Raw genomic sequence first — 19,843 nt, forward strand, 5'->3', positions numbered from 1 at the left:
CCAGCCTGCGCTAAAAACCATTTTTGTGGTTTTATAAAACAGGGGGTTTGTCAGTATTATACATAGAAAATATCAATGTCTTCTAAAATTATTTTTAAATTTCCATTTAAGTATTGTTTCAGGGTATATGATATGGTGTAACTTATTAATAAGGGGCCTCCAAGCTTATATAACTTAGGGCCTCACCAAGTCTAAATTCGGCACTGGCTGTTAGAGCAGATATTCAGTGGCACTGTCCAGTTACATGCTATTAAGTATGCGTTCCTGGGCTCCCCAAAGAGATTTAACTGGGCAGGAGCTTATTTTGTCCGATTAACTTGCTTTGAATATTAAAAGGGGCAGCCACACAGAGCTCCATGCTCCTAGGGACCCTGCCCCCGGTATGATCCCTTGTCTCTGACCAGATGACAATACTCAAGGCCCAGAATTTCAAGAATTCAGACAGAGATCTGGTGAGTGGCATCCCTAGAAACACAGTGTCACAAACAGGACTGTGTTAAATTAATTTTCAGAGGATACACAATAGGTTGCAAACCGACCACTAAACTGGTAATGAAGGCTCAAAGTACCAAAGCCAAATAGATGCTGGTTCTGACTGAACTGGGAGCCCAAAAAAACAGGAGGAAACTTCCAGGTCAGAAAAGGAAAGAAAGAAAGCTAAAACTACAAATCAGTGCATGGTAGGGGCAAACATGCAAAGATCTCCACAAATGGCCTAGGTCAGGGGTGCCAAGGCCCATCCTGGGCTCTGTGACAGACTCACTTTGCCTTGGCGATCTACCGGGCCGATCAGCCTTCCTCTCCCTGACGTCAATTCTACCGTCGGAGAGGAAGTTCAGGCCAGCCAATTGCTGCCTGGCTGGGCTGGAACTTCCTCTCCGACGGCAGTTCCACCCATCCCCGCCACATTACGTCCCAGCTCCGCCTCCTGCTGCTTGTTCGTCAGGCAGGAAGGCATCCGTGCAAGTGACGCGATGACATCACGCGCATGCACGCATGTGCGACATCTCCGCATTGCAGCCCCTTCCCGACGCGATTTCTTTTCAAAACCCAAAGTACTGGGTTTTGAAAAACCGTCCAGACCCCCGGACACGACCTCAAAAGGCCCCTAGCCCTAAGCATATATATGTTCTAAAATAGCACCTAACATTTATGCATGTAAATGCCAATTAGTAGAGCCAATTGTATGTGGTATTATTCTATAATTAACATGCACAACTGGTGTTTATCTTTGGGTGCCAATTTTTTTAAGAACCCTTTTTGCTCCCAACTTTTCCCCTGCCCTAAATCTGCCCGTTTGGCCTGTCCACTTTTTAAGCTGGTAAGTGTAGGATTTTAGCGAAATTTGATTTTGTTTAAGCCAATTTCAAAACCCCTCCCCCCCCTCACACTCACACACTTTTATCAAGCTTCGCTTGAGGTTTTTAGCGCGGACTGGCGAGGTAAGTGCTCTGATGCACATAGGAATTCCATGAACGTCAGAGCATTTATTGCATCGGCTCACACTAAAAAGCCTCTAACATAGCTTGATAAAAGGAGCCCTTAGGAGCAGAAATCCTCTTTATATTGTGCTCTCAGTGTTTAAATGGGGTTATGGAGAGACAGTTAATAAGAAAATAAGAATAGCCTTACTGGGTCAGACCAAAGGTCTATCTAGACCAGTATCCTGTCTTCATGGTGGCCAATCCAGGTCACAAGTACCTGGCAAAAAAACTCAAATAGTAGCAACATTTCATACTATTGATCCAGGGCAACCTGCTGCTCGCGCCAGCAACGGCTGTTACTCTGATGTCACTTCCTGGACCCACGCCTAGGAAGTGACGTCAGAGGAAGAGCCAGCACTGGTGTGAGCAGCAGGTTGGGGTTGCTGCTTGCGCCCTGAATGTTAAAGAGGTATGGGGGAAGGAAAGGGGTGAGCGCCACCACCCCAGGAACCTCTCACCCTCACTACGCCACTGCCCTCAGCAGTCTCTTTCCGAAGCTAAAGAGCCCGAACCTCTTTAGTCTTACCTCATACAAGAGGAGTTCCATCCCCTTTATCATCTTGGTTGCTCTTTTTTTGAACCTTTTCTAGTTCCATTATATCTTTTTCTCAGATAGGGCAACCAGAATTGTACACAATAGAATGAGTAGGCACTACTGATAATGTCTCTATTGGAGTATGAGGTATGTCTCTTACATTGTGCAATTGAATTTAATAGGTACAGTACTCCCCCGAAATTCACGGGGGTTCCGTTCCAGGGTTTTCTGGGCCTACATGTCAGTCACCTATCTTGGCGTGATTCACGGCTGGGTAGCTGCTTTAGCCCACCTAATGCCAATTCTGGCGTTTGCCACGCTTACTTTGGCATTCCACGGCCTAAGGCAGCTACCTAGCCGCAATTCCAGTGGCCATTTCAGCCGCCTTGTATTTAGGTGTCAGTAGGCGCTTCAACCCTGCCATTTCTAACTGCATTTTTCAATTACTTAGGCATTGGCAGGGTGCCTACCGATGCCAAAATTTAGGCGCTGGTTATAGAATTTCCACCTTAGTGCTACAGAGTATAGAGAGAGATGTCCCTCACAGCTCCTTTTAGTACTGCTACTAAAGATTTATATAGTGCTACAGAATAGAGATGTCCCTCACAGTTCCTATTAGTACTGATATTAAAACATTTATATAGTGCCATAGGGTATAGAGAGAGGCATCGCTCACAGCTCCTATAGTACTGCTATTAAACATTTATATAGTGCACAGGATGGAGAGTGAAATGACTCTCACAGCTTCTATTAGTACTGCTATTAAATATTTATATCATGCTACATGGTATAGAGAGAGATGTCCCTCACAGCTCCTGTTAATAATGCTATTAAACATTTATATAGCGCTAAAGGGTATAGAAAGAGATATCCTTCTTGGAATTGGGTAAATTGGCAGCTCTGAATTAAGATTCCTGTCTGCAGAAATGTGATGTGCTCAGGGACAGCCAATAGGGAGTCTACATTCAAAACTATTTTAGGATTTCCTCCTCCTCTATTTTATATCCCTTTCCAAAATATTAGTGCCAATCACAATTTGTTACTTTCACCTTCCATACTGTCAAAAAGGCAGTTAAGAACATCTGAGTAGGCATTGTAGGGACAGTTATGGGCCAGGAGCTATTCACTGGGCTGTTTCCAGAGCCTTTCTATCATGAGCCGGAATCTGGCAATCAGCTGTCACCAATAAGCAGTATCCTTCGCATCCTCATCATCAGCATGACAGGACCTCCAGACCCACTAGGGCAGCCCTGTGAGTAGTGTTCTGATCCAGATAAAGCACTGATTATGATGAAGAGAGCCAGTGTTAACAATGAAAAGGTGGATAAATAGAATATTTGATGCATAAAGCTTACTGGACCCCGGCTAAAATGGCTAGAGTGTTACATGCGACTTCAGAGCTCTGTTGGTCATGCCAACAGCAACCTGGGACTCTAATACACCTCTTATATGAATGCCCTAACTTACAAGTTTACTGGTCAGACATTTGGTTCAAAATCTGCTCAATTTTAACCATGAATATTAATGAGTTGGCCATGTCATATAAATCAATCATATTGTGTTCCTCTAATCCAGATATATCAATACCACCATTATATAAAAAAATATTTGGTTTCATGATTGCCTTAGCTATCCACCATATTGTTTCCAATTGGAAAGACAATTAATTCTAGGCTTAATTTTTATGAATGGTGGAATCACCTTTGTGTCATCAGAAAGTATGAGGAAATAATAATTCAAACAAAATAACATAACCAGATTCACAAAAATTTGGACCCCTCTTGATGAATATGTAAGGACTCATGTAAATCCTAATTAACTTTACTTTGTATATTAACTATATTATATTTTGCATATTATTATGTATATTTTGGTATCTGCAGCTTATTGTTTTGTTTATTCTTATACTTTTGTATTTGTAAAATTTCAATTAAAAAAAAAAAGAATATTTGATCATTGCAGTTGTCCAGGACTTGTCGAATCTGAATAAGTAGAGCTGACATTTCAGCCATTGTGCTGTGGCTTTCTTCAGGGTATGCTGTGAGGTCTGTAGTTTGTCTTTATCATCGTTGGTTTTCAGCCTGATTGGCTCAGGTATGCGATGTGTGGTTTCTTCAGGAAGGAAGGAAGATTTCAGTGGGAAACTGAGACAGGAAAATCTTTTGGTTACAAATTTGAATTTTGGCGGGAATCAGGCTGGAAATTCATTGGGGCAGTTTTGCCTCTGGATGGGTGAGGAATTTCTGTAGGTCATATTCTAAAACTGAAGGAGGGAGGAAGAAGACTTTGGGCTAATTTTATGAAGCCATGATAGCGGCTTTAACGCGTGTGACTTTTAATCACGCACTAACCTCCACGCTAGCCGAAAAACTACCGTTTGCTCAAGAGGAGGCGGTAGCAGCTAGTGCATCCGGCGGTTTAGCGTGCGCTATTACGCACGTTAAACCGCTAACGTGCCTTCATAAAAGGAGCCCTTTGTCCTCGACACTAATTTTTTTTTTTTGAATGAGTATGTGCCATTCTTTGTTCAGGATGAGCCCTTTGTCTCCATTGAAATTATTAGGGTATCTTGCGCCAGCTTCTGTGGTGCACTGTAGGCTGTTTTTGATGTTGTTCTTTAGCAATTCTTCTGTGCTTTCTGACATTCCTTGGACACAGGGGAGCACAAAATCTTCATCAAATGGTTGTTGGTTGTTGTTGATTTTATGGGTTGGGATGCCCAGAAGTTTTAGGGCTTGAGAAGTGTCTTTTCTAATGTAGCTATTAGCTAAGAATGTATTCTGGAGGGTGTCCTCTTCTTTCAGAAGATTGTCTGGATCACAAAATCTTAGCGCTCTATTCACTAGCATATGTAAGACACCTTTTCGTGGCCACAAGGTAGTGGGACTCTATATGTAAATAATAGTTGGTATGGGTAGGTTTTCTGTATCACACAAACCACACAGGGGATACAAAAAATAACGAATCTATTGCTATATAGGTGTCAAATGGAAGGCAGCTCATTAGGCTCAGTAAAAGTGGAGAATAAAGCCTCAAAACCATCATGATAGCTTCATACACACAGTATCACAAGGCTGTCTCATATTTTCAATGGCATAAAAAACTCCACTTAACGTCTTTCTTAACTGAGTCTCAAAATGAAAAAGAGCCATCCATGTGCACCAAAAGGGATGTATCTTGAAAACAGTAAAAAACAAAAGGAATCGACCCCAAAATGTCCACAAAGAAGAAAATTTGTCCTTTTCAGGACTAAACTATGCTAGTCTCCCTACCTACCTTGTGTTTTTACCTTTAATGTTCTCTTTACTTAAATTATTGTAGTTCTTCCCCCTTTCCTACTTGTGTGTAGTCAACTTACGTGCTCCCTGTTTAACCCCTATTAGACTAACACTGTCTTGTTTTTATTATTTTAATACTAAATGTTTGTTTTATAAACTTTACTTTTTATTGCTGTACACCGCTTAGAAATTTGAATAAGTGGTATAACAAATATTTTAATAAACTTGAAACTTGAAAATCCAGAGAAACCCAAAAAAACTCTGTGGAGTGACAATGTTCCTAAATGGACTTTATTTGAAAGTGTCAAATTCCAAAAGGTACACTGAAATCATCCACATAAAATAATTCCATCCACATAAAAGTAAATCATCCACATAAGAGCCTTAAAGGACCTAGTCCGCTAGGGATACAGGATCCAACATGGTCCGCGTTTCGACAAAAAGTCTTCTTCAGGGGTCCCTGGGGGGTCCTATAAAGGTGAGTACATGGGAAACAATTGTGTGGTGAGCCAGGGACCCCTGAAGAAGACTTTTTATCGAAACGCGGCTTAAAACCATGGGCTTACGAAGTAAAAAAACCAAAACAGTAAATTAAGGAAAAAAAGAAAAAAAGCTCGGCCGGGCACGAAGGGCCAGCGCATGTGCAGACCATCTACAGTCAAGGAAGATGGTCTGTGCATGCTCAAGGATCGCTCTCCAGCGAACCGTGCAGTTGGTGGGGGGCATTCCTTCGATCGCTCCCATTTGCAGGCTGGCCCTTTGTGAATTTGTCAGCCTGCTGTAGATCAGCCACGGATCGGTTACGATTGGGCAGGTTAGTGAATCTAGCTTATAGCCAAGACTGAGCTCCTTATCTTTCCTCCTAAACCCACCTCTCCTCTTCCCCCATTCTCTATTTCTATGGACAATGTCCTCATCCTCCCTGTCTCGTCAGATCACAACCTCAGGGTACTCTTTAACTCATCTCTCTCCTGTTCACAAATCCAACAGACTGCCAAAATCTGTCGTTTCTTCTCTACAACATTGCTAAAATCTGTCCCTTTCTTTCTGAGCTCTCATCCATACCATCATCATCTTTTGCCTCAAGCCAAGTGTACCCCTTAAGTTTAACAAATATCAATCAAGCACCCCTGGCCAAGCTCTGCCCCAGACCCCACTTTCATAATAATAATACTAATTGTAATGCAATTTCTTCCATTCATTTTTCATGGCAAAGTTACACGAGAAAATGGAGTAGATTCTGCGCCGTTCACGGAGGAGGGTGTTTATGAGCAACTTGAAAAACTGAAGGTGGACAAAGCGATGGGACCAGACGGGATCCATCCCAGGATATTAAGGGAGCTCAGAGAGGTTCTGGCGAGTTCTATTAAAGATTTGTTCAACAAATCTCTGGAGACGGGAGTGATTCCTGGGGATTGGAGGAGAGCGGATGTGGTCCCTATTCATAAAAGTGGTCACAGGGATGAAGCAGGAAACTACAGGCTGGTGAGCCTCACTTCAGTTCAGGAAAAATAATGGAAGTGTTGCTGAAAGAAAGGATAGTGTACTTCCTTGAATCTAATGGGTTACAGGATCCGAGGCAACATGGCTTTACAAAAGGTAAATCGTGCCAAACGAACCTGATTGAATTTTTTGATTGGGTGACCAGAGAGCTGGATCGAGGACATATGCTAGATGTAATTTACTTGGATTTCAGCAAAGCCTTTGATACAGTTCCTCATAGGAGGCTGTTGAGCAAACTTGAAGGGCTGAAGTTAGGACCCAAAGTGGTGAACTGGGTCAGAAACTGGCTGTCGGACAGACGCCAGAGGGTGGTGGTTAATGGAAGTCGCTCGAAGGAAGGAAAGGTGACTAGTGGAGTCCCTCAGGGTTCAGTGCTGGGGCCAATCCTGTATGTGAGGCCAATCAATGTGCTGGGGCCAATCAATATGTATGTGAGTGACATTGCTGAAGGGTTAGAAGGAAAAGTGTGCCTTTTTGCAGATGACACCAAGATTTGTAACAGAGGAGACATCGAAGAGGGAGTGGAAAATATGAAAAAGGATCTGCAAAAGTTAGAGAAATGGTCTAATGCCTGGCAACTAAAATTCAATGCAAAGTAATGCATTTGGGGATTAATAATAGGAAGGAACCGTATATGCTGGGAGGAGAGAAGCTGATATGCACGGACGGGGAGAGGGACCTTGGGGTGATAGTGTCCGAAGATCTAAAGGCGAAAAAACAGTGTGACAAGGCAGTGGCTGCTGCCAGAAGGATGCTGAGCTGTATATAGAGAGGCGTAATCAGTAGAAGGAAGAAGGTGTTGATGCCCCTGTACAGGTCATTGGTAAGGCCCCACTTGGAGTATTGTGTTCAGTTTTGGAGACCGTATCTGGCGAAAGACATAAGAAGACTTGAGGCGGTCCAGAGGAGGGCAACGAAAAAGATAGGAGGCTTGCGCCAGAAGACATATGAGGAGAGACTGGAAGCCCTGAATATGTATACCCTAGAGGAAAGGAGAGACAGGGGAGATGATTCAGACATTCAAATACTTGAAGGGTATTAACGTAGAACAAAATCTTTTCCAGAGAAAGGAAAATGGTAAAACCAGAGGACATAATTTGAGGTTGAGGGGTGGTAGATTCAGGGCAATGTTAGGAAATTCTACTTTACGGAGAGGGTAGTGGATGCCTGGAATGCGCTCCCGAGAGAGGTGGTGGAGAGTAAAACTGTGACTGAGTTCAAAGAAGCGTGGGATGAACACAGAAGATTTAGAATCAGAAAATAATATTAAATATTGAACTAGGCCAGTTACTGGGCAGACTTGTACGGTCTGTGTCAGTGTATGGCCGTTTGGTGAAGGATGGGCAGGGGAGGGCTTCAATGGCTGGGAGAGTGTAGATGGGCTGGAGTAAGTCTTAACAGAGATTTTGGCAGTTGAAACCCAAGCACAGTACCGGGTAAAGCTTTGGATTCTTGCCCAGAAATAGCTAAGAAAAAAATTTAAAAATAAATAAAATAAAATAAAAATAAATAAAATTTTTTTTTAAATTGAATCAGGTTGGGCAGACTGGATAGACCATTCGGGTCTGCCGTCATCTACTATGTTACTATGTTATATACACATAATATAATCTTATTAATTCATAATGGTAACCACAAAATAAAAAACAAAACAAAACACAAAGCACACTGTATTCAGAGAAAATATATATATTTGGGATTTTTTTTTCAAAGAGGTTAAAGCAAATGACTTTAAAATATGCAATGTTACCTCAGTAACAACTATAGAAAAATAGACGAATATAGTGCAAAATATAGACAGTAGATATTGTGACCAGCCAGGTATTCTCCCTGCCAAGGTCCCAGTTAAGGCAAGGGAAAAAGGGAAAAGGAAAACCAGGAAGGGAGATTCCAAGGTCCCTCAGGCTCCTGAGCCTGATCACATCTCCTTTGACCACCAGAGGGAGCTTGAATTAACTGAGGAAGAGTTAAATGATATTTACCCATCCAGCCACCGGGGGAGCCCAAGAGGCCCTTGGAACATTGTCGACTCAGACAGAGTAGGGCGTCACCCTAAAGTATTTAAACCTGTAGTTGAGAACAGACAGGCAGGCCAGCTAGGGAGGAGGTTTAAGCCTTTTTTCCCTAGAGAGTCCCCTGAGCCAAGCAGGAGCAACAAACCCATTCCAATGGAGCTGTTAGAGGCTGGACAAGCTGAAGAGCTGCTAGTTCCAGGAGAACAGCCCATGGAGTATGAGGAGAGTCTGGCAGAGTATGCTCCTGATGTTTCTGAAGCCATGCAGGTGGGCTGGGCTTTCACCTATGAACAGTGAGTTGTGATTTTTGCTCTGGACTGTTTGGGGACTATTTTTTTGTTGTGCAAGCTAGGAGTGTGGTTTTTGGGAGAGGTTTTACTATCACCCTGGGAGGGAATTTTTGAAAGCCTGTCTAGAGGCTTTATTGTGCAAAACCTGACACTCTCCTGTCCTGGCAGTGAATTGAACTGGCCAGAGGCTTTAATGAACTTGGAGCACTAGTGTTACTGAATAAGTGCCATGAACTGTTTTTTGTGTTTTTGAAACTGCCTGCCTGGGAGCAGTCAGAACTAGCTCTGAGGAGAGCTGAACTCTCAGACACAGCTGAGACTAAATCATTGCTGAGAGCAAGCCAAGAACTTTATTGTATGCTGTTTGTTTGCTTGCTTATTTTGATATTTTTGTTTGCTGCTGTTTGGGAACATTCTGACAAGTTTGGCAGCTGTATCATGAACTACTTACCTTCAGGAAGGAATGAGTAAAATTGATTTATTTCCTATGAACTTCAATTGTTGTGTTTTGTTTTGGGATTTTTTGTTCCTGTTGAAAACAGTTCAGTCCTGCAGGGTGACTCCATTTCGGGTCACACGCTGGTGTGCTATTTTGTAGTAACCACTGAGAGTGCTATTGAGCCCTGTCCTGGGCTACAGTGGGCTACAATATAAATTTTCAAAACTGACGAATTTCGCTCACTAAGGGCTCCTTTTACAAAGCCGCGCTAGCGGTTTTAACACACGCACCGGATTAGCACGCGCTATAGCATGCACTAGCTGGAAATCTACCGCCTGCTCAAAAGGAAGTGGTAGCAGCCAGCGCTTGCAGCAATTTAGCGCACGCTATTCCGCACGTTAAGGCCCTAGCACAGCTTTGTAAAAGGAACCCTAAATTTCGATCACTAAATTGAAAATAAAATATTTTTTTCCTATCTTTGTTGTCTGGCGATTTCAGGAGTCTCTGGTTGCATTTCCTTCTAACTGTGCATCCAATATTTCTTTCTTTCTGCCTCCTGCACGCTTCCTCTCCTGCAGGCCTTATTCCCATCCCCAACCAACATCTCTCGCTGTCCCTCCATGAGTCCAACTTTTCTTCCTCTGTCCTCCACCCCCATTGGCAACATGTCTCTCTCTCTCATTCCCTCCCTTGCTGCAAAGGGAGTGGGGAGAGAGAGAGATATCTAGGGTACATCTCTCCCACCCCCTCTACTGCTACATCCAACATTTCTCCCTCTCTCATCCCCTGAATCATGTGCAACATTTTTCACCACTGCCCACCAGCCCCATGCCCATTTCTCCTTCTCTCACCCCTCTCCAGCACAATGCCACATCTCTCCCTCCATCTCTCCCTTGTCCAACATTACCCAATGTCCAACATTACTCCCCCTTGCATCCCCTTCAATCGCTCCCTCTGTTCCCTCTCCACAACCATATCCAAAATTTCTCCCTCTCATCCTTCTTTTCCCCATGCATCTCTACCTCACTCCACTTTCTCTCTCTATGCCCAATTTTCCTTTCTTCCTTTCCCATGTGCACCATCTCTTTCCCTCTCACTCACACACTCATGCCCAACAATTTTCCCTTTCTATTCCCTCCTATGTCCCAAGTTAGTTCTTCCTTCCTCCCGACCTTCAGTGTCCAATGTTCATGCCCCTCCATTCCTTCTGTGTCACGAGTTCATGCCCCCTCTGCCTTCCAGCCTTTGTACCGAAATTAACACGCTCCTCCCCCCTCCTTTCTCCCTTTGTCCCAGATCATCTCCCCTCTCTCCCTTACTTGCTTGCTCCAGGGACTCATTCACTTCCTTCAGGGCCATCCATCTGGACTGCTCCTTCTGCCTTCAATGGCACTTGTTGCAGGGACGTGCGGGCAGCGGCTTACACGCAGCATGTGGCTGACCCACAAGCCTTCCCTCTGATGTTGAAGAGAAGGTTTCCGGGTCAGCTACGTGCAGTATGAAAGAGCCACTGACACGTCCCTGCAACAAGTGCCACTGAAGGCAGGAAGGAACAGCCCACCTGGAAGGAGGTAACTGGAATCCCCCATTGACCCAGAAGGCTTTCCTCTAATATCAGCTCTGACATCAGAGGGAAGGCTTCTGGGATGGCTTTTGGTGAAGGGGTGTGGGCAGGAAGGAGGGCATGGGATCTCCGCCGATGGCAGCGGCTTCAGCGGAGGTGGGTGAGCAGGCAGGCAATAAGGATGGCATGGGATCCTCTGTGGCGGAGGTGGCCATTAAGGAGGAAGGGAGGAAGGGTGCTGCCTACCCCCAACAAGAGGCTTGCGTACCCTTACCGCATGTTAAGAAACACTAGCCTAGACTAATGCAATCTGCATCTCACTGGCCTTCTGCCAAACCATCTCTCTCCCCTTCAATCCATTTAGAACTCTGCTGCAGCAGCATACCTCATATTCCGCCAATATTGTTATGCCCACACAACCCTTCTCCTTAAGTCTCTTCAATGGCTCCCTATCCATTTCCGCATACAATTCAAACTCCTCTTACTGGCCTACAAGTGTATTCATTCTGCAGCTCCTCAGTATCTTTCCTCTTTCCTCTCTCTCTATACTCCTCCCCAGGAACTTCGCCTATCAGGTAAGTCCCTCTTATATGTACTCTTCTCCTCTATTGCCAACTCCAGCTTGCTGCATTATATTCCTGGTCCTAACTGCCTGACTCAGTATGTCAAAGCTCACTTCATTGCAGCTGCTTTTAATTCTTAGCTCCAACCCACCTGCTAACGCCCTTATCTGTCTTATCATTTCTTCTATAATTCCCTCACCTGAGCACTGTGTATAGATGCACATTTTTATCCAGTTTGTCTGTCATAACTAGATTGTAAGCTCTTTTGAGCAAGGACTGTCTCTTCCATGTTTTGGTGTACAGTACAGCGTTTTGGTGTTTGGTGTGTATGTCGAATAGTGCTATAGAAATAAGTAGTAATAGTGGGCAAAAGAAATACTAGGGGTAGCACTGCAAATCTCACCAATCACTCTTTCTCCCCAAACCCAAGTCATTGCCACAGTTTAGCATTTTATTCACAGCCAATGCGCCCTCTAAGGATTGATCAGGTGCGTGCAAATTTTTTCTTATATAACATAGTAAATGACGGCAGATAAAGACCTGAATGGTCCATCCAGTCTGCCCATGCATATTCATGAGGGACAAGTTAAAAAAACAACAATAACTTTCCAGTTTGGTAAATATTTTTGTAGCCTTCATAAACTTAATACTACAATGTTAAAATCTGCCCAGGATATATCTCTACTTGTGGGTAAAATGGATGAACTTTCTCAATCTTTGGAAAGTTTTCAAAGGGATTACTTTTCTGATATTAAACAAACTAAGAGAATTAAACAAGACAGTAACTGCTATAATTAAATATAATTTATCTATACATCAGAAATTGGAACAAATAGAGAATTTCAATAGAAGACTAAACCTTTGAGTTCTGAGTTTTCCTAGGCCAGTTGGTGTCTCTCCTATGGATGCTACCTCTGAAGTAATATTAAAAGTACTTACTGCGAAATGGAACAACTCTTTAATTATTCTTCTAGATGAATTAGCACTGCTTCAAACTAAATTTGTATCTACTCATTGACTAAGAAACCCATGGTACTCAACTAAACTCTGATCAAAAAACAGTTACGCTCTTTGGAGAGGAAATGGAGGCGCAATAAAACCCTACACGACCATCGGTGCTATATAGAACATGCAACCTACTATAAAACAAAAATAGTACAAGCAAAAACAATTTATTACACCAAACAAATTTCCAAAACTAAGAATACAGCGGCTCTTTATAGAATTGTTCGTTCTTTGACTACTAATCATCAAAAACAGCGTGATTCACTACATCTGCCTTCTGCACAATCTCTGGCCAATTATTTCACTGATAAAATTAAGAACATTAGAGCTGCATTTTCTCAATTAAATCTTAGCATTATTTCTGTCACAGATTCGCAAAATTCTGATTTGTAGAATTCTGACCTATTTCAATCTAAATGTTCTCATTTTAAAATTCCTTCTTCTCTGGAGATTCAGAAGACCATCAATACTATGAATATAAAGGTCTCAAGCTCTGAGGCTATTCCTCCGCTCATACTGAAACAATATTTTTCGATTTTCAGTCCACATATACTTGATCTCATATCCACTGGCCTAACATTGAGTTATGTTCCAAAACTTTGGAAAGAGGCAACAATCAATTAAAGACTTCAAAACAACTGCCTCCGAAATATTTAACTACTGTCCCATTTCTAACATATCGTTCCTAGCCAAAGTCACCGAAAAGATCGTGTTTCCCCAAATTTCCAACTTTGTGGAAAGTATTAATGTACTTCACTCTAACCTTTTGAAAACACCACTCCGCTGAATTATCACTTATCGGACTGGTTACCAACATCATATATCATTTGGATCACCATAACTCAGTAGTTCTAATTTCACTTGACTTGTCCTCAGCCTTCGACACTATAGATCATAGACTGCTTATCAACCGTTTACAAGAAATAGGTATAACAGAACAAGTGCTGGATTAGTTTATTTCATATTTCAAAGATCGCTCATCTACAGTTTCATTCAATGGATCTTCTTCAGACAGGTTTCCTAATCATTTTGGTATTCCTCAAGGGTCTATCCTATCTCTCCTACTCTTTAATATCTTCCTAGCTCCCCTGATCACTCTTGGACAATCGAATGGCTTTTACTGTCTTCGCTTATGCTGATGATATACAGCTAACCCATCCAATTGATTTGAATGACCCCAATGACATATCAGTTATCAACTAAAAGTTGGAAAAATAAGTAGATGGCTTGATTCCAACATGCTTTCACTTAATATAAAAAACCTAAATCTATGGTCTTCCCACTCAAAAAGGGTCAAGCACTGCTTTCACCTATACAATTTAGATCCACACCCATCCAATCTGTAAAAACTATTAAACTTCTGGGAATTATCCTAGATGATACACTTTCATTTCATGATCAAATTAGTTCAGTGGTACAAAAATGCTTTTTCCATTTACGAATGATACATTCTCTCACTAATTTTCGAGATCAAGCATCTTTCAACGTCCTTATCCACTCACTTGTCATCTTCTGTCTAGACTATGGCAATGCTCTTTATAACAGAATTACAAAAAAAGAAGTCAGACGCCTACAGTTAATTCAGAATACAGCCATCAAAATAATCTATAATGCAAAAAAAATTCGATCACGTAACACCTTTACTGATTAAATCCCATTGGCTCCCAATCTCACATCATATAACTTATAAAATAATATTGTTGACTTTTAAAATTAGACAAACCGGGCAACCGGAATTCATTAATAGACTCCATCCATCATACAGTCCGTTTACCTTACCAGAACTTACATGTAATCCCATCATTAAGAGTTATTAATTGCATTTTCCCTGTCACCGCACCCACATTATGGAACTCAGTGACAGCTTATATTCGAGAAATTAATTCATTAGAGAAATTTAAATCAAGCTTAAAAACTATGGGGCTCATAATCAAAAAACCCCAAACATCTAAAAAGTGGTCTAAATGGATACTTGGACGATTAAAAAGCCTGATCGTCCAAGTACCCATAACCAAAGCTGGTTTTAGACATATCTAAAACCAGCTTAGGTCTTTCCCCTGCCTCTAAACACATAGAGCGAAAAGAGACGTTTTTAGAGGAGGGGAAAGGGCGGGAGGTGGGCCGACCTAGACATAGGCGTACAGCAGGTATAACCAAAACTTTAGGCAGGTTGCCTAGTCGGCACTTATAAGTTTTGACTTAGACCAAGTCAAAACAGGTATAAGTGATAAAAAAAGGGCTGCTGAGCTGATGGCCCCCCACCAGCCGACCCCGCAACCACCCCACCAACCCCTTGACAACCCCCACCCTCGACACCTTCCCGTATCTGGAAAAAAGTTGGACGGACAGACGGGTCCCAAGCCCGTCCATCCGACAGGCCCGCCATCCATTGTATGGCGGGCCTTAGGGTCTGATTGGCCTAGGCACCTCAAATCCCGCTCACAGATGGGGCCTGAGGTGCCTGGGCCAACCGGAATTGGCCCAGTAGCCTTAGTCCCCTTGTGTGGGCGGGGCCTTAGACACATGAGTGGGGTCGGCGGGGGGCTGATCTGGGGTTCGTGGGGGTGAGATCATGGGAAGGGGGTACGCCGAGGGCAGGAGGGCCTGGGATCCATCCTGCCCGTATCTTAGTGGGGGTGGGGGTGGGGGGTCACTTGGGCAGGAGGGGTTGGGCTCCTTCTGCCCAGATCGGATCAGCGTGGTGGAATGGTTGCCGGGGCAGAAGGGCTTGGGCTCCCTCCTGCCCAGATCATTGTCGGGCGGGTGGGGGGCACTGGGGCAGGAGGGCTTGGGCTCCCTCCTACCTGGATCGTTGTCGGGCGGATGGGGGGCGCTGGGGCAGGAGGGTTTGGGCTCCCTCCTGCCCAGATCGTTGTCAGGCGGTGGGGAGGGATAGATTGCTGCAGGAGAGACGGCTCATCTCTCCTGCCGCGATAGTGATCCTAAGTACCACGTTTGGTGGCATTGCTATCGCGGCAGAGGAGATGAACCACCTCTCCTGTCGCGATAGTTGCTGGGGTGGGGGTGTGTGGATTCTGTAACCGGTGTTGTTTTTTACAGACACCAGTTACAGAATCCAGCTTTTAGGCGGAGGACTGGCTCCTCCTTCGCCTAAAAAGCCTGGCTTTGGGCGTTTGGGACTTAGGCCTTTTTTTGGTTCATTATATGTGGTAAGTGTAGACGTAGTGGTGGTCTGGGCATTTAAACAGATGAACGTAGAGGCAGGCCGTAATAAAAAAAAACCTCCTTTTGGATGTTTTTTTTTGATAATGGACATTTTCCCTGTTTCTACTTTCAACGTTAGGGTCTTAGGCAAAAAGGGGACTTAGACGTTTTTTTAAATTATGCCCCTCCACGCTCTTTGAAGATGCTTTTGCAGCGCAACCGTCCTTTTAAGGATGTTTTCTTTTAATCAAATAGTAGAATTTTTTTCTGACCAGCCTTTCTGCTCAGAAAATCTGCTGTGGCCACCCTACCTTTTGTTTTATCCTTATTTGTTCTTTCCTTTCAAAAATATTGTAGTTCTTCTCCCTCCTTTTTGTGTCAGTACAGTCATATGTTTTAATGTTTAGTTGTTGTAGTCATTGCTGTTTTTGGTTTTGTTCTGGGTTTTTTTTTTTTTTAAATGATGTTATTTTAATATTTAATGTCTTTATTATTCTGTTTTAATTGTCTTTACCCCACTCAAATGTTTTATAAAGTTAGCCGCTTTGAAACTTTGAAAAGGCGGGATAACAAAATAAACTTGAAAATATTCGATTGAAGTATTGAAGTTTTCCCATACAGTGATTCGAAAATGCCCAGTTCTACGTTGGCTAGTAAGGCATTTAAGCAGTGGTGTTGCAAGGATGAGCGGCACCCCTTCCCCCGACCTCTTCCTCACCGTACGCCCCTTCCCCATACCTTTTTAAATTCGGCGCCAGCAGCCACCAACATACTGCCCGTGTCGACTTTGGCACTCTCTGACATCACTTCATAGGTGCGGGTCTCGGAAGTGGTGTCAGAGAGAGCGCCGAAGCCGACTCGGGCAGTAAGTTGGTGGCTACTCATGCCAAAGTCCAAAAGGTACAGGGGAAGGGAAGGGGGTGTGTGCAGCAGGGGAAGGGCGGAGAGGAAGAGAGATGCCGGTGCTCCAAGGAAGATGACGCCCCGGGGTGGACCGCCCCCTCCCCCCTTTATTATGCCACTGTTTTTAAGTGCCGGTTTATGTTTTTTGAAAATAATAATAATAATAACAACTTTATTCTTCTATACCGCCATAATCGTGTGACTTCTAGGCGGTTTACAACTGAAGAGAGCTGGACAATCAGCGAGTTACAATATGCAGATAGTTAGTGAAATTACAGTGTACAGAATCTTAAAATGCAGCAATTACAATATTACAGTTACAGAATTTTAAAAAGCAGCAATTACAATATACAATTTGTTTAGAGTTTCAGAGGGGTCCTTTTAGATAAAGTGGCGAAATTACATAATACAGTTTGTTTAGAATTTATCAGGGGGGACATATTAGGAAAATAGAATTGGAATTAGTGTTTGGTGTAGTTGATGTTTAGGTGACATATCTGTCGAATAAGACAGTTTTTATGGTTTTTCTAAAGGTGATGTAGGTCAGTCTAGCTCCATTTATGCAGTTGTCCAGCCAGTGTTGTTGTTTGTTTGCTTGGTACATAAAAGTTCTATCCAGGAAGGTTTTGTATTTACAGCCGGTAATGTTTGGATATGCGAATAGATTGCAATTTCTGGTTTGCCTCGTGGGACTGTATAATACGAAGTGTGATAACAAGTATGTAGGTGCTAGTCCCCATACTAGCTTGAAGCATATGCAAGAGAATTTGAATATTATTCGTGCTTTCGACTGGCAGTAGTCTGTAATAGGGGCTGACATGGTCACTTTTTTCAATCGAAATATCAAGCGGACTGCTGTGTTCTGAACTATTATAAGTTTCCTCACTGTTTTTTTTGGGTATACCCATATAAATGATGTTGCAATAATCCAGTGTAGAAAGTACTAGTATGAGCCCCATAGCATACTGTCCTGGTCCTAGACTCTTAAATCAGACGTATGCTATATTCTCCAGAGAGTATAACCGTAGCAAGTTTCATTAAAATTTGATGTCGCTTAATCTTAATATAAAGCGATGAACATATCTAAAAACACATAATACATCTCTCAATACGGGGAGACAACATCATTAACATAGACCAATTATTAGACATAAACAAACCCAAAAGGGAAATGGGGGAAGAAATACAATATGTGACAGTAAATGAGACGAATAAGGAAAAAACGATAGTGGAGGAAATATCAACTAAAAATCTGGCTGAGATTAAAATGGCAATGAAGTTCTACAAAAGTTTGCAGTTTAAAGCACACTGACACACAGGGAAGTCTCTATAATTTTCTGAAATTTACTTTATTAAATAAGTGTAGCTGATTTATACACAGTTTTGTAGATTCTCAGACATACACGCAAGAGACTGTCGTTGTGAATATTGCAGCAGGAGATGAAAGTGTGGAAGCTTGAGAGGAAGAAGGATTTATGGCAGAGATGAGGGAGTGATTAGGTAGATTAAAGTATTCCAAGTTACAGAGGTGAGAGGTTGAATCATTTACACACGTGCTCAGGTGGGTTAAGGTGAAAAGACAAGTTCTGTTCAGAGGAAGTGGAGAGGCGCATGCTTTTGATGGAAGGAAAAGTGTAACAGGGACAAAGGATCTGAAAGGAATACCCTCAGGGGCAGGGAGAAAGTGAAGGAACCAAAAGGGACAAAACTTGACAATAGGTTATAGGTTTTATTTTATTGTATTTCAGAAAGATTTGATTTTTGGTCTGAACAATATAGGTTTGTGAAACCAACATAGCAATTGGGTACTTTGCTTCTCTCTTTTTTTAGTCACTTATTTGTTGTACATGCATATATTTATCTTGTATGATAATCTGTAATTCATTTTTGTAAACATTTTTTATGATCTCAATTTTACTTACGTTGTTTGATATATTTATTTTTTATGCATAATTTTTCATTTGCATTTATTTATGTAAATATATGTTTCGTATATGCAAATCATTTTACATCATTCTTTTAATTTCATTAGGTTTTTAAGTTAATCGATTTATTGTTTTTATGTTTTATACACTCCTGATGCAGGCCTCAGGGGCCGAAACACGAATCGTGTTGAGTCTTTTGTTTCCAATATTATAGTGTCATCCATTTGTTATTGCAATAGATTCATTACACGTGATCATTGCCATCCTGACTTTTTGTCTCCACCGCTGTTGTCTTGTGTTGGAATTGGTTAATGGACAATTTTGGTCTGTTTTGCCCAGTCCCTCCTATCCAGCAGGCCTACCTCTCCAAAATGGTAGAAGAGACAGCTCAGGGGAGATAAGATAGAGGTCTATAAAATACTGAGTGGAGTGGAAGGGTAAATATGAATCACTTTTTTATTCTTTCCAAAAATACTAGGACTAAGGCATATGATGAAGCTACTAAGTAGCAGATTTAAAACAAACCAAAGAAAATATTTCTTCATTCAACATGTAATTAAATTCTGGAATTTGTTGTTGGATAATGCGTTGAAAACAGTTACCTTAGCAGGGTTTAAAAAAGGTTTGGATAATTTCCTACAACAAAAATCCATAAGCTATTGTTGAAATAGCTTGAGGGAATTCACTGCTTATTCCTAGGATAAGCAGCATACTTACTCCTTGGGCTCTTGCCAGGTACCTTTGACCTGGATTAGCCACTGTTAGAAACAGGATGCTGGGCTAGATGGGTGTCATAGATGGAAGGGGGCCCACAGGGGCCATAGCCTCCCCCAAATTGCTGGTAGTAACAGGGCCAACAGGGATAGAAACACCAATTTAGGTGGCTGCCTCAGGCAACACTCTCATGGGAGCAGCATCTTGCTGCCGGCCAGATTACCTGCTGGTCAGCTCTCTCTGCCATGTCCCTTCCCCGACATCTATTCCTCTCCTCCCCCCCCCCCCCAACCAATACGTCTACCTTAAATTTCTTGTAAAAGATGCCAGGCAGTGGAACTGATTCACAGCATTGCCCTGCCGCCAGCCCCAGTGTCTTCTTACCACTGCTGCCTGCCTTTTCTATTCCTGTTTCCGCTGGGGTGGGCTGCAGTGGAGAGAAGACACTAGGGCCAACAGC

At 42.6% G+C, this 19,843-nt stretch overlaps 2 protein-coding genes across 4 annotated transcripts in view; one reads left to right on the forward strand and one right to left on the reverse strand.

Moving 5' to 3' along the window:
• Window positions 1-19,843, reverse strand: part of LOC117365406 (somatostatin receptor type 1-like) — a 93,066-nt gene that overhangs the window by 69,799 nt on the left and 3,424 nt on the right. The window lies entirely within an intron of this gene.
• LOC117365405 (forkhead box protein A4-A-like) overlaps window positions 1-19,843 on the forward strand; it is a 32,047-nt gene that overhangs the window by 5,088 nt on the left and 7,116 nt on the right. The window contains exon 1 of one of the 3 annotated variants that reach the window (XM_033955817.1): window positions 8,910-9,082. The exons of 1 other annotated variant lie outside the window; for it this stretch is intronic. In XM_033955817.1, coding sequence (XP_033811708.1) covers window positions 8,969-9,082 — 114 coding nt within the window. In that variant the 5' untranslated portion in view covers window positions 8,910-8,968. Of the gene's footprint in view, window positions 1-8,909; window positions 9,109-19,843 lie in introns of those variants that run through there. One more of the 3 variants, XM_033955818.1, reaches the window with a different exon arrangement.

The sequence above is a fragment of the Geotrypetes seraphini genome, chromosome 8 (genome assembly GCF_902459505.1).
Source record: "Geotrypetes seraphini chromosome 8, aGeoSer1.1, whole genome shotgun sequence".
In the NCBI taxonomy this organism is placed as follows: Eukaryota; Metazoa; Chordata; class Amphibia; order Gymnophiona; family Dermophiidae; genus Geotrypetes; species Geotrypetes seraphini.